A 12,827-nucleotide genomic window follows, 5' to 3' on the forward strand; every position below is an offset into this window, starting at 1 on the left:
ATGAAATATCTGAAAGATGTATGGCTGACACCATATAAGGAGTTGTTTGTATTCGCTTGGACCGACAGATATCTGTATTTCGGGAACCACACGACTAATAGGGTCAAGAGTCAGCATGCTAAGATGAAAAGATATTTGTGCTCGTCACAGTCAGACTTGGAGAGATCCATGTCGTGTATTCATCATGTTATCTTGTCTCAGGACATAGCTATCAAAGCTAGCATTGAGAGAAGTCAAACCATCGTCCAACACCAATTCAATATACAGCACCTTCAGGATTTATGTGATTTTGTTTCAATCGAGGCATTGAATATGATGTTGATGGAGTTTGAGTGGTCGAAAGATGTTGGACATATTGCTTACAAATGTGAATGTCACCTTCATAAGAGCTACGGACTACTGTGTGCTCATGAACAAGCCATGTACGTGAGCAAAGGTCATACTGTACCACTTGATGCCATCGATAAATTTTGGAGAAAGCTTGATCTATTGCAATGTCAGTTGCTTGAAGAGGATGACATCGACTGTAGCGTTGATGTACAAATGTTCGCAGAACAGTTCAAGCAGCAGATAAGACATGTTAAAGTCAGTTGGCTAAGGAAATTGAGGGAAATATTCAGACCTTCAACAACTTCTCTCCGCGAACCGGCTGTGAAGACCAACACTAGAGGGCGTCCATCCACAAAGAAAAAGGTAGCCACCACCACCCGTAACAATCCAGCTACATCTGCTGTTGATGGGAGTGATTTTGTTCAGCCTCGGGTGCCTCACAGACATAGTTCCTCATCCCGACGCCCCGCATTGAACATCTTTGAGTACGATTTTTTCCACTCTAATAGACCAGCGAGACACAATTGCTCCTCTATTTACAGTACTTAGTCTCTCTCTACACAAGGAAGTTCGATGCTGAGAAAGGAAAACTACTCTTTACGATCCTACATTCATAAGTTTCCAGCTATACTGCATCCTTACATTAGGGACATACAAGATGTAAAAGATGATGGAAATTGCGGCTTTCGATTAATAGCTGTGTGTCTAGGTCATGTTCCAGATGAATGACCCAATGTTTGGTATAACCTGATGGCAGAGTTTGACGCATTTCGAAAACAATATGTTGAAATACTTGACGCTGGAGTGCCTATAGTGTTGAACGCTCATTGAACTTTTTTCGAGATGATATTGTAGCACCATTTGAGCATTGGATGACAATGCCAGACATGAGTCTGTTGATTGCTTCTGCATACAATGTGATATTGTATGTTCTTCATCATGTAGAGAGTTGGACATATCTACCACTATGTACAGCTCCTCCACCACCCTATCAGCGCGTTGTCATCGCTATAGGGCACGTAAATGGTAATCACTACGTCAAAGTTGGTTTGACAAAGGATTATCCAATGCCTCCCATCACGTCTGGATGGGTTCACTGTAGGCATACTTGCACAGCTGCATGGGCTACTCCGTATGCGGAACGATTCAATGCGTACATGTAATCATATGGATTCATCAAATTTTCTTCCGAAACTTTTGTTTATGTGCTTGAACCAAAAAAAAAAAGAAAAAAAATCAATTATATCTATATATATATGTTATAGTTTTTTATGTGCATTTAGTTATGACATGACAGTTAAAGTGTCTAAGAGAGGGGTTCAAATATCCCAACCCTTTGGAAAAAGGCGTAATTATTTGTCCACCTGTGGGTCTCATACTCCCACAAACACTTATTTGGTACAAACACCGTGTGAATGCACAAACACTAATTTGGTACAAACACGTGTGAATAGAATTTAAAGAAGACAACATATAGAGGGCTAGGGTCCACAAAGCAGCATTGAAATTGGAACAATTAACATCATTGGGCACCTGCAATGGTTTAGGGGGAAATGTCCCCAACAAAATTAATTTTGGGTCCCATCTCTATTACACAAAAAGTCAAGTCAGACACGTATTCTAATACAGCCACATCAGTAAAACACAAATTTATATACACTTTCTCTTCTCACACACTTTCTCTTTCCACCCAACCCAACAACATTCCATTCTTCCATATTATCCACAACAAAACTACATCAAAACACCAAATACCAATACATCCACATCAGCAAAACACTTCTCTCAATGCAACCACATAAGCAAAACACGTTTTACAATACAGCCACATCAGCAAAAGACAAACATCTTTGTTGGCTCAATAATTATCTACCATTACAAGTGCCCTTATCACGTGAATAAAAGTGAACAGAAAAGCAACATGACACCAGAAGTGTTAACACACTTGTCCCCTACACATGGCAAGGATAATTATTTCCTTATCCATTTCTATGGATGTGGTAGTGTGATACTTCAGTTTTGTGTATTCACCTGTCAATTTAATTGTTATATATTAAAGCTTATTGGACAAAACTTTCCTCTCTTAAGCACAAGCAAGAGGTTTTTTTGGGAGAGTTTTGGTCATTTTGGTTTGTAGTGATCAAGGGCAATTGAAGGATAACATTAAATGATTCTAAAAGTAGGTATTAGTTAGAAAATCTAAGTTTAACTAACACTTGATATTGACTCCATTATTTTATTTTATTTTATGACCGAGTAGACCATACACTTTGACGTATGTAAACGGTAGATACTTGAATCTCTCGACTCTCCCCAAATATTTGATAAATCACAGAGTGTTGATACAAAGAGTTGATCTCAACTAATATGATTCATCACCAACAAACTTGATCACTCCTAGTGGTTAACATTGACTCCACCATTGATACGTATTTAATTTTGGGCGGTCGTGGTTTCCGAAAACTGACCCACCAAATTGAAACCTAGATCATCATTATCATAATCCCATAAGCCTTGACAACTGACGTAAAGCCCCATGTCAACAAATTTTAAAAAATAAATAAATTATACTACTATAAATAAAACACTATGGTTATTTAATTGTACTACATGACACCTTGTAAAAAAATAATAATCAAGAAATAAATTAAAATAAACTAATTCAAACTCAAACTATTAATTATAATGAAGAAAAAATTGATAGTAACTTTATTAGAAATAATAGGATTATTGTAAATATAACTCTTTATTTACAAACTATTTTAAATAATCAATTCAGTTAAATAAAATGTAAGTTGAAGATTCTTTTGATGAAATCATATATGAGACTAATTATACGTAATAAATAATTAATAAAATTAAGAATATTTATTTTTAAAAAATTTGTGAGTATTGATATGATCGAAATAACACCACCAATTACACATGGCCAAGTGTCACCCTTAAGTTAGCTAGCCAAAGGCGAGAAGGATCCTCGGAACAGACTGACGTACCCTCCTATGTATCGATCGAGTTACATTACTTCTACCTGACCGAGGTGACACCCTTTATGTGACCAAGATGGATTCAACCCACCCGATCAAGGTAGGCACAACTTCAAGGAATTAATGTCCCAATAGGACATCAATTCTTGACAGAGCCTAGCTCCCTTTGGAGAGGAATATAGATAAGATATACCCTCCAAGAAACCCTCATGAGAGCCAATAAGAGAGAGTCATGATCCTACTACAACAATAACACTTCAGCTCATATAAAAAGAAGAGCTCAAGTACTAGGTAAATATTCCAACTATTGCACTTTAAATTACTTACTAAGAGAGAGGTGAAGCCTCGAGCAACGAGTCATCCTCCTAAGTTAAGTTCTTTACTGACTTAAGAATCAGAGAGATCCCCAAGCACACCTTCGGGGCCCTACCGTAGCTTACGTTTGTTAACTGTACAAGTAAATATTCCAACTATTGCACTTTAAATTACTTACTAAGAGAGAGGTGAAGCCCCGAGCAATGAGTCATCCTCCCTAGTTAAGTTCTTTGCTGACTTAAGAATCAGAGAGATCCCCAAGCACACCCCCGGGGCCCTACCGTAGCTTACGTTTGTTAACTGTACAGGAGAACAAGAATACTAACTAGCAAGGAAGAAAGCCACCTGTTTCAACTCGGTCTGACTTATACGTCCCACATCGAAAAGATGTGGCTTGATGAAGTACTTTATAAGATTGGACAATCCTAACATTGGTAAGTCAGTTTTCCAATGGTTAGTTAGGCCCATGACGACTGATTCGTCTGACAGGTTAGTCCTATTTACACCATCATCAAGTATAATTTAATAAATATTTAAATTCTTGTTACAAATAAATTCTTAATTGCAATCAATAGAATATTATAATTTCATATTCTTGTAAAGTTATACCGCCCACTAGTCACGCTCTAACCGGAACATTTCAATACGCGTGGCACCAATTGCCGACTTGTGTTCCCAACTAAACTTCCAATCAAATGTGCAAGGACGTGGATACCCTAACCAATTTGTGGTTCATAATAAATCCACAAATTTTATTGAAAAGCAATATCTATCACAACGACTATCTTTAATTTCGCATTTATTGACTTTTAAAAATGTTAGGGATCCCAATAAAGTACATTTCATATATCCCAGTAGTGGATTTTGTCCATTGATTAATGTAAATGTAGGGGCCCACGACAAGTGGTGATTGAATCTGAGAGCGACACATCCATTACTGAGATAACTGTGATGCTTTTTACTGGGATCCTTATCACTTCTGATTGACTTTACTCTTGTTTTTTTTCTCCCTTCGGGAACATCCATTAGGGGATGAGATTCTTCATGCACCACCTACCAAATAAAGATTTATACCTAACATGACATGTGGCACCAATTCAAACCAATTGTGCAAGGATATATATATACACTTTGGGGGTTTAGAATTCTCGTCTTTTGGGGCCATGCCCATAATAGCATCCCCTCCATTTTGTGTTCTACAAATAAATGTGGTATAACCCAAGGTATGTGTGTTCTATTGGCCAAAAGAAAATCTTTGTAAGAAAATGAAAACATGTATCATCCTTCACAATATGATCATAGAAGACGAGTGAAACATAGTCTATGTATCATGGAGTTTTCTATAAGACGAGGGTATTTCTCCCCCTAAATATGTATCATGGAGTCATCCTCCTAAATACGATCGTGATCCATCAATTTTGCGAGTACATATCTCAGCTCGGTTTGGTTGAATTCGTAACTGAAGAAATAATGAAATATTGAAGTCTGATCTTATAGATCATTTGTCGAACTTATTTGGTGAAGAAGATGCCTAAATAGTATATTATTTGTGATTCTTTTTCCCCTTTTAACTAGTATGTTAACGTTTCTATTCGCTATATTTAATTAGTATTGTATTGTTTTAAATAAATTATAAAATCTATTTAAATGGGTTGAAGAAAGCGGGTCCCCTAAATATGATATTTAAAAGACTCTCTATAGTTTATAAAAAAAATGGAACCCAAGAATAATGAATAGCTCAGATGATATTCATGTGTGTAGTATCTCATAAAAATTTCGAATCCAAACCCGCTTAATTAATTCATTCTCCATTGCATCACCACATGCCTCGCCAAAATAGAGAGAAGCTGACAAAAAGGGATCTTAAAGAGCATCCCGAATCACAGGATTATCAATTATTTCGCATCTCGAAGTTCCTGGTTGGTGATAAGTTTCGTCACGGCTTGCGCAACACTCACCAGTCTCTCTCCCTCTATTAACACCACTCTTCGGCGGAAGTTCACGCTTCCAAAATTATTTTCCTTTGTTTGTTTGTGTCGCTGGTTACGCCATCTTTGTGAGAAAAATAAGAAATGGATGTGTCACCAGAAACACGACACCCAGTCCCTGCCTTCGGATGGGCAGCTAGAGACCCATCTGGACACCTTTCTCCTTTCAGCTTCTCTAGAAGGTAAATTATTACTTCATTAATTAGTTAATAGTTAGCTGATCTTTGATGATGATAATGTTGATGCGTGAATGTGCAGGGAGACTGGTGAGGAGGATGTAAGCTTCAAGGTTTCCTATTGTGGGATTTGTCATACTGATCTACATTGCATCAAGAATGAATGGGGTTCCTCTAATTACCCTCTTATTCCTGGGTAACATTTGCTCTTTTTTTTTCTTTCTTTTTTTTGGTTTCATTTGCAATGTTTTACCCTTACAAAGCTTCTTGAGATTTCTATATTTAGTTGCTTGTGCTGTTTAAGTCAGTTAGTTTGAACTGTTTAGATACTAATACTTGTTTGTCTCTAATACCGTCCACTGCAAGAGCCTTGTGATTGAGAGTTGTTTACCATATACTATTCTATGTGTATGCTATTTAACTTATTAGAAATCCACACCCCATACATGTCATGCCAACTATATTGTCCGCTTTCGGGTTACGGTCTCGTGGATACGTTGGATTACCATCACGGGTTTGTTCATCATCGGCCCAGCAACTGAGCCTTTACCCAAGTCATTTAAGTAACATGAAAATGCCTAGTTGACATGTAATAGTGGGCTTTGCCCATATAAAGCACCTGGTTGGGAGATGTGGTGTGTTTGTTAATAACAATGTTGTCCTGACTTGTGAATTTAAATTATGAAAATTACTGCCCCAAAGTGGTATATACCTACGATGCTCCGGATTATGATGGGACGGTCACATATGGTGGCTACTCCGATCTCATGGTTGCCAATGAGCACTTCATTATTAAATTCCCAGATAACATGCCGCTTGATGCTGGCGCTCCCCTGCTGTGTGCTGGAATCTCAGTTTACAGTCCCTTGAAATATTTTGGGCTAGACGTTTCCGGCACACATGTTGCTGTGGCTGGCCTGGGCGGGCTTGGTCATGTCGCTGTTAAGTTTGCAAAGGCTTTCGGCGCAAAAGTGACAGTGATTAGTACTTCTCCTAAGAAGGAAAAAGAGGCTTTGGAGCATCTTGGTGCTGACTACTTTTTGGTCAGCAGTGATCAAGACCAATTGAAGGTAACATTGGATGATTCTAATGTTAATTATCTCATGATATCAACTCCATGATTGATATGTATTTAACTTGTATGTGACAGGCTGCCAAGGGTACGATGGACGGGATCATTGACACCATTTCTGCACCTCACTCTATTGTGCCACTGACTGGACTGTTGAAGCCTCAAGGAAAACTTGTTATGGTTGGTTTACCAGAGAAACCGCTTGAGCTGCCTGCAGCTGCAGTGGTCATGGGTAAGGAAGAGATAATAGCAATGAGCCAAAGATTTAGTGTAATCAATGCTTGAAAGAGCTGGAGCATGCCTTTGCTTGAATGTTTGCGTTGATATCTGTAAGTAATGAACTCTATTGTTCAACAGGAAGGAAGACAGTAGCTGGGAGCAACATTGGAGGATTGAAGGAGACGCAAGAGATGCTCGACTTCGCGGCAAAGCACAACATAACATCAGACATTGAGGTTATTCCAATGGATTATGTGAACACTGCATTTGAGCGCCTTAAGAAAGCAGATGTTAGATATCGATTTGTCATCGACATTGGGAACACCTTGGCTGCAACCAAACCTTGATGAGGCTAGTTAACTGTTAACCCATATGTTTTCTGAATCCTAGGTATTTCTATGGTACTATTTGGTGCTTCTGTTTTCTGAATCCTATGTATTTCAATCGTACTATTTGGTGTTTCTGTCTTTAATTACTAGTAGTTAAATAATTGTTTGGGGACTTAAGTTAATTACAATCCTCTTCCCACAGAGTTCCCTTTCTCATCGCTTTATAGAGATAAAATTAGGACTGATGCCAATAGTTCATCACAGAAGAAAGGACTCACTTAGCCAGGATCGCTAACAAGCACTCTCAAGAACTCTCGCCAAATACAATGATTTTCTCTCTCTTTTAATATTTCACAATTTAAATATCTATAGTGGGTTTAGGCTTATGAACAATGATCAAATTATCTTTAGAAAAATTTGAAGCAATCACTAATTCGTAGTCACCCTGCAAGTATAGTTTAGAGTTTAGACTCAAGAGTCGTATCGAATGTACAAAGAAAAAACTTGTATAGTATCATTTTTGGTTAATCCTGAATTAAATTTCTCACTAAATTGAGTACCGTAAATTAACTGGGGCGCATATGATGTGGGATTGAATCTTGCATTTGGAGCTTTATCATGCTGAAAATTACTACTAGGCTCTCAGGATAGTCTCACTCTTGAACGTGTGAAACATCCCACATCGCTTGGGTTGACAAACTTAGACTTGTATATATGATGTAGGTTTCTCTCCCCTTGTAAGCCTGTTTGCAAAGAGAACATGGGATCCACATATTATGATATAGTATCGGAGAGAGCCCAGGGTCTAGATGGGGTGTACTATCCTCGACGTGTTGAGCTGCTGAATGTCCACCTCACACGTGCGGGGGAGTGTCAAATATCCCACATCGTTTGGGTTGAGAAATTTCCTTTCCCCTTGTAAACTGGCCGATTTACGAGGGAGAACACACGGGAGCCACATATTATGACAGAACGAGTTTCTCGTTACAAAAACAAAAAGCACCTCCACTTATGGTTGTGCAATCATGTGATTCACTTTGCCCATGCAAACCACATATTCTATATGCAGGACGCCTCTTATAGTCTCTGCTTGGAATTCCCATCCTACCCTTAATGCATTTAAACAAACGATTACTGACCGGTAGGTATTTAAATATATATGAGTTTCTAGATAAACTACCACTTTTATTGTCCTCTGAATGTATTAACTGCCTAACTGCCATGGAGAGGCATGGGTACAAGTGTACAACTACTCCTACTCGTGTCCTTTTCAAGGCATGCTTTTCCTTGTCTTGCCTCTCTGGTTTACGCGCTTTTAATTTTCAATACTAAAGACATCATCAACTAACATCTTCTTTTTTTAAAACATTTTGACATTTAGTCACCAAACTATATATTAAACTTCTATCACCTTCTATCACATTTCAACCATTTTTTTTTTATAAAAACGTTATATATTTGATTGTATTAAGTTACTTAATAAATTAGGTAATTGAGATTCGTGGACACTTATGCTATCATAAAGATAGAGTACAACTAAAAAAATAAAAAAAATAAAAAGAAAAGACGATCATCGCTGAACACTCTCAGACGATACTTTATTTCCAACCAATTTATATGGGTAGTCCCATTTTTTTTTTATTATAACAACGAATCGTCATATTTTTCCCAAATATGTGCCATGGTGTGCTACATGGCAATACAATTAAATATATATAATCCTCAAAAGCTATAACGTTTATACGTCGAGCCACGTGGTTATATCTAATAAGAAAAAAAATAAAAAAAATTAGTAATTTTATTTGGACTAAAAAATAATATGATAATAGTAATACTAACATTATAATTCTAATACTATAAAATATATATAATTAAATATATACAATTCTCAAAAGCTAAAACGTTTATACGTTGAGCCAGTGGTGACATCTAATAAGAAAAAAGTTTTACTAAAAAAATTTAAAAAATTAGTAATTTTATTTGGACTATCAACAAATATATGTGTTCGTTATCTTCTGCGCTAGACAGGATATATCTAAATTCTGGTTGCTGAGGGATAGGAGTGTTTGGGTTGTTGATGTGTGTTTAGGTGTGTCAAGACTTGATGTCAGTCCAAAGATCAAAATATGGAGATTTTTGCACTAAATCTGCACTCTCACCAAACGAGCTGTTTTTGTAGTCTTCATGGTGATCATGGTGGTCTTCAGCTTCTGTTCCTCTGGCACTTCCTTGACATGTTTAGTCATGGGAGATCATGGGAAATGGTCTTCTTACTGGCTGATTGAATTGTTGTGTCAAAATTCTTCATAACCACAACTCCTTCATGGTAATGCGTATCATGATGAGAATCTCAAGTCATGCTTCTTCTTTAAGGTAGATGTGGGAGTGATGGAAACCTGCATCTTGCTCCACTCTTTGTGCTTGTGATTGAGGGAAAATAACTAACAATCGCCATATTGTCAATGCTCCTCTATGCTTGAACTTGGGAAGACTTCTTCTTCAAAGTGCAAGACGATCGTGGCTTTGGTCCTCTGGTGGTCGTGCAGCTCTTGGAAATGTGTTTTAATCCATTGTAGGAACGTAAAGGCAACAAACTACGAATCCCTTGAACTTCCTCTGCACTTATCCAGCTAAAATCTCGGTTCCCATCTAACAAACTGTTTTAGAATTGAATAAAATAGTTATGACAATAAGACCCTTGACTGTGTAGCTTTTTGGACATCACTCTTCAAACAATTTTAATTTCCAACAACTGCCTCCTGAATTTTAGCTCACTTAACATCGTATTTACCTACAAAATGAACAAATATTAATCTAAAATCTCCTTCCCTTGTCACGTGTCTATTGGTGATTGGTTGATCATTGACAATTGTAAGTCCCACACTATCACATATCAATAGATGATTAGAGGTCATTTTTGGTATATACAATATGATAATACAAACTTGATTATAATTCTAATGCTATAAAATATATATTTAGAAAATTATTTTTCATAATCAAAAGTTTTAAAATCAGAATTCATTGCCATTTAAGAATTAAAAAATATTACTAAATAAACACAAGCAAAAAAAAAGAAACCCTGTCATGCAGCTAATAAGTTGCATGCGGATGCAGATAATTCTCCGTGCGTCCACACCTGGCACCTCTAAATTACTATCGATCTATGGCCAAAAAGATCATGACCATTATAATGACTCTGTACCCTAGGACTTATGATCCCTACCACGCCACAGAGAAGTAAACAAAAAATCTGAAAATGTTCGACTCCAAAACGCGTAATGGTAAAAACGCGTGAACAGTAGTCAAGATATATATATATATATATATACACGCCATATATATCATATATATCACACCAGGAAGAAAAATAAAACACTCAAAGATTCTCACTTCTTTTCTTCTCCTCTTTGATGGCTTCGATCGAGAAGATCTTCGACAAGTTCGACAAGAACGGCGACGGAAAGATCTCATCCGGCGAACTCGTAGACGTTCTGCGGGCATTGGGGTCGGAGACGTCGGTGGAGGAGGTTGAAGTGGTAATGCGGGAGATAGACAAGGACGGCGACGGTTTCATCGATATTCGGGAGTTCACGGAGTTTTACTACAGTGGCGGAGGAGGAGATGAGGAGTCTCGTGACAAGGAGTTGAAGGAAGCGTTCGACTTGTACGATCTTGACAAGAACGGGTTGATATCGACGAAGGAGTTGCACGCCGTGATGAATCGGCTGGGGATGACGTGTACGGTGAGTGATTGTGGTAGAATGATTAGCCAAGTTGATAAAGATGGTGATGGTAGTGTTAATTTTGAGGAATTCAAGAAGATGATGTCCAAGTAACTCTTTTTAGGCCTATCATGGTTATATATATATATATATATATTAGTTTCATGCAATGTGTAAATTAATATGTATTAGCCCTTTTAATTTTCTTCTTGGGAGTTTTTCTTGATTAGAGCGGAAGAGGATGGGGATTCTCGAACTCGATTTTTATGAGATACTATACATATGAGTATCATCTTAATTACTCGCGTGGACGTGTTCTCTTCTTAGGAAATCAAGTGTTAATAATATTGATTTTTCTCCTTTATGTAATTAATTGTGTTGTGAATTGGTCTTAAATTTGGGGGTGTGAGGGTTTAGATTTTTTCTTGCGTTTCATCGATATCTTATTAGATGGCTGGTGCAACTTCCACAAGTGTGTGTTTTGACCAAAACCAATCTTAAAAAAAGAAACGCGGTTATGCCATCATGCTGAGCTCAACACGGCATTTGGTTTTTTTTTTTTTTTTTTTTTTTTTTTCCCTTTCTTATATGTTAGGTTTTTTTTTTTCATGGATTTTTTAAGGGTGGAAAAAAATCGGTTACGGATCAGACAATATTATGTGTTTATGAAATATTTACATAATCAGGTTCTAACTCGAATTGGATTTCGGAGGTACTTAAATGAGCAAACCTAGATTGGTTTAAATCCTTTCTTATATGTAAGGTTTTTTTTGTGGATTTTTTAGTGGTGGCAAAAAAAATCAGTTTCGAATAGGAAAATATCATGTATTTATGAAATATTTATATATTTGGATCCTAACTTGAATTGGATTTCAGACGTATTTAAATGATCAATCTAGATTGTTTAAATCCTGACAAGTAAATTGAAAAAATAACTTAATCTGAGTAAGGGCACTGAAAAAATAACTTAATCTGAGTAAGGGCACTTGCAATGGTTTAGGGGGAAATGTCCCCAACAAAATTAATCTTGAGTCCCATCTTTATTACACAACAAGTCAAGTCAAACACGTATTCTAATACACAGTCACAAATTTCTATACATTTTATCTTTCCACCCAACCCAACAACATTCTATTCCTCCATATTATCCACAATAAAACTACACCAAAACATCAAATATCGATACATCCACATCAGCAAAACACTTCTCCCAATACAATCACATAAATAAAATACGTTTTATAATATAGCCACATCAATAAAAGACAATATTTTTATTGGCCTAATAATTATCTACCATTGCAAGTGCCTAAGTGTCTGAACATATAAATTATTTTAAAATTTGATTTAATGTTGGTTGAGCAAATTCAGTCATCCCGACGAGAGTTTTACCAACTTAATTTTTTTTTGACATGTAAACTAGCACACTCTGAATCGTACGTCGTTCTTCCCGAGATGTTTTCTTGAATGTAGGTTTGTAGGGGAATGGGATAGAGGAGGACAAACCCACAAACACGTAAAGTGTGGTACGTTATTCTAATCCGTTTAACACGGTATGTGTTTTCTTTTTCTTATAGGTAAGGGTCGGCCTTAGGAGGGGACAGAGGATGAAAAACTCGCACACTCTTCAACTGTAGTACTTATTTACCATTGGGAGTGGAAAATGTTAAAATGTTCCGACTTTTTTAA

At 36.9% G+C, this 12,827-nt stretch overlaps 2 protein-coding genes and 1 pseudogene across 2 annotated transcripts; all 3 read left to right on the forward strand.

The window, feature by feature from the left end:
* On the forward strand, positions 1-1,493 carry LOC119999133. Its single transcript, XM_038846650.1, has 3 exons — positions 1-815; positions 1,276-1,356; positions 1,433-1,493. Exons 1-3 carry the CDS (start codon positions 1-3, stop codon positions 1,491-1,493), a joined length of 957 nt encoding a protein of 318 aa, XP_038702578.1.
* A 3,993-nt stretch (positions 1,494-5,486) lies between these two features.
* LOC119998926 lies at positions 5,487-7,585 on the forward strand (annotated as a pseudogene).
* Positions 7,586-10,758: 3,173 nt separating this feature from the next.
* Positions 10,759-11,507, forward strand: LOC119998802 (calcium-binding protein CML24-like). Its single transcript, XM_038846242.1, has one exon. The coding sequence runs from the start codon at positions 10,827-10,829 to the stop codon at positions 11,250-11,252; it is 426 nt and encodes a 141-aa protein (XP_038702170.1). The 5' UTR covers positions 10,759-10,826; the 3' UTR covers positions 11,253-11,507.
* Positions 11,508-12,827: the final 1,320 nt, after the last annotated feature.

The sequence above is a fragment of the Tripterygium wilfordii genome, chromosome 5 (genome assembly GCF_013401445.1).
Source record: "Tripterygium wilfordii isolate XIE 37 chromosome 5, ASM1340144v1, whole genome shotgun sequence".
In the NCBI taxonomy this organism is placed as follows: domain Eukaryota; kingdom Viridiplantae; phylum Streptophyta; class Magnoliopsida; order Celastrales; family Celastraceae; genus Tripterygium; species Tripterygium wilfordii.

Bases quoted from the DNA above. Each gene is read 5' to 3' on its own strand.
- LOC119999133 (XM_038846650.1), top strand. From the start codon at position 1: ATGAAATATCTGAAAGATGTATGGCTGACACCATATAAGGAGTTGTTT. The intron at 816-1,275 runs GTACGATTTTTT...TTCATCATGTAG, and splicing joins CCCGCATTGAACATCTTTGA to AGAGTTGGACATATCTACCA. The intron at 1,357-1,432 runs GTAATCACTACG...GGTTCACTGTAG, and splicing joins CGCTATAGGGCACGTAAATG to GCATACTTGCACAGCTGCAT.
- LOC119998802 (XM_038846242.1), top strand. From the start codon at position 10,827: ATGGCTTCGATCGAGAAGATCTTCGACAAGTTCGACAAGAACGGCGAC.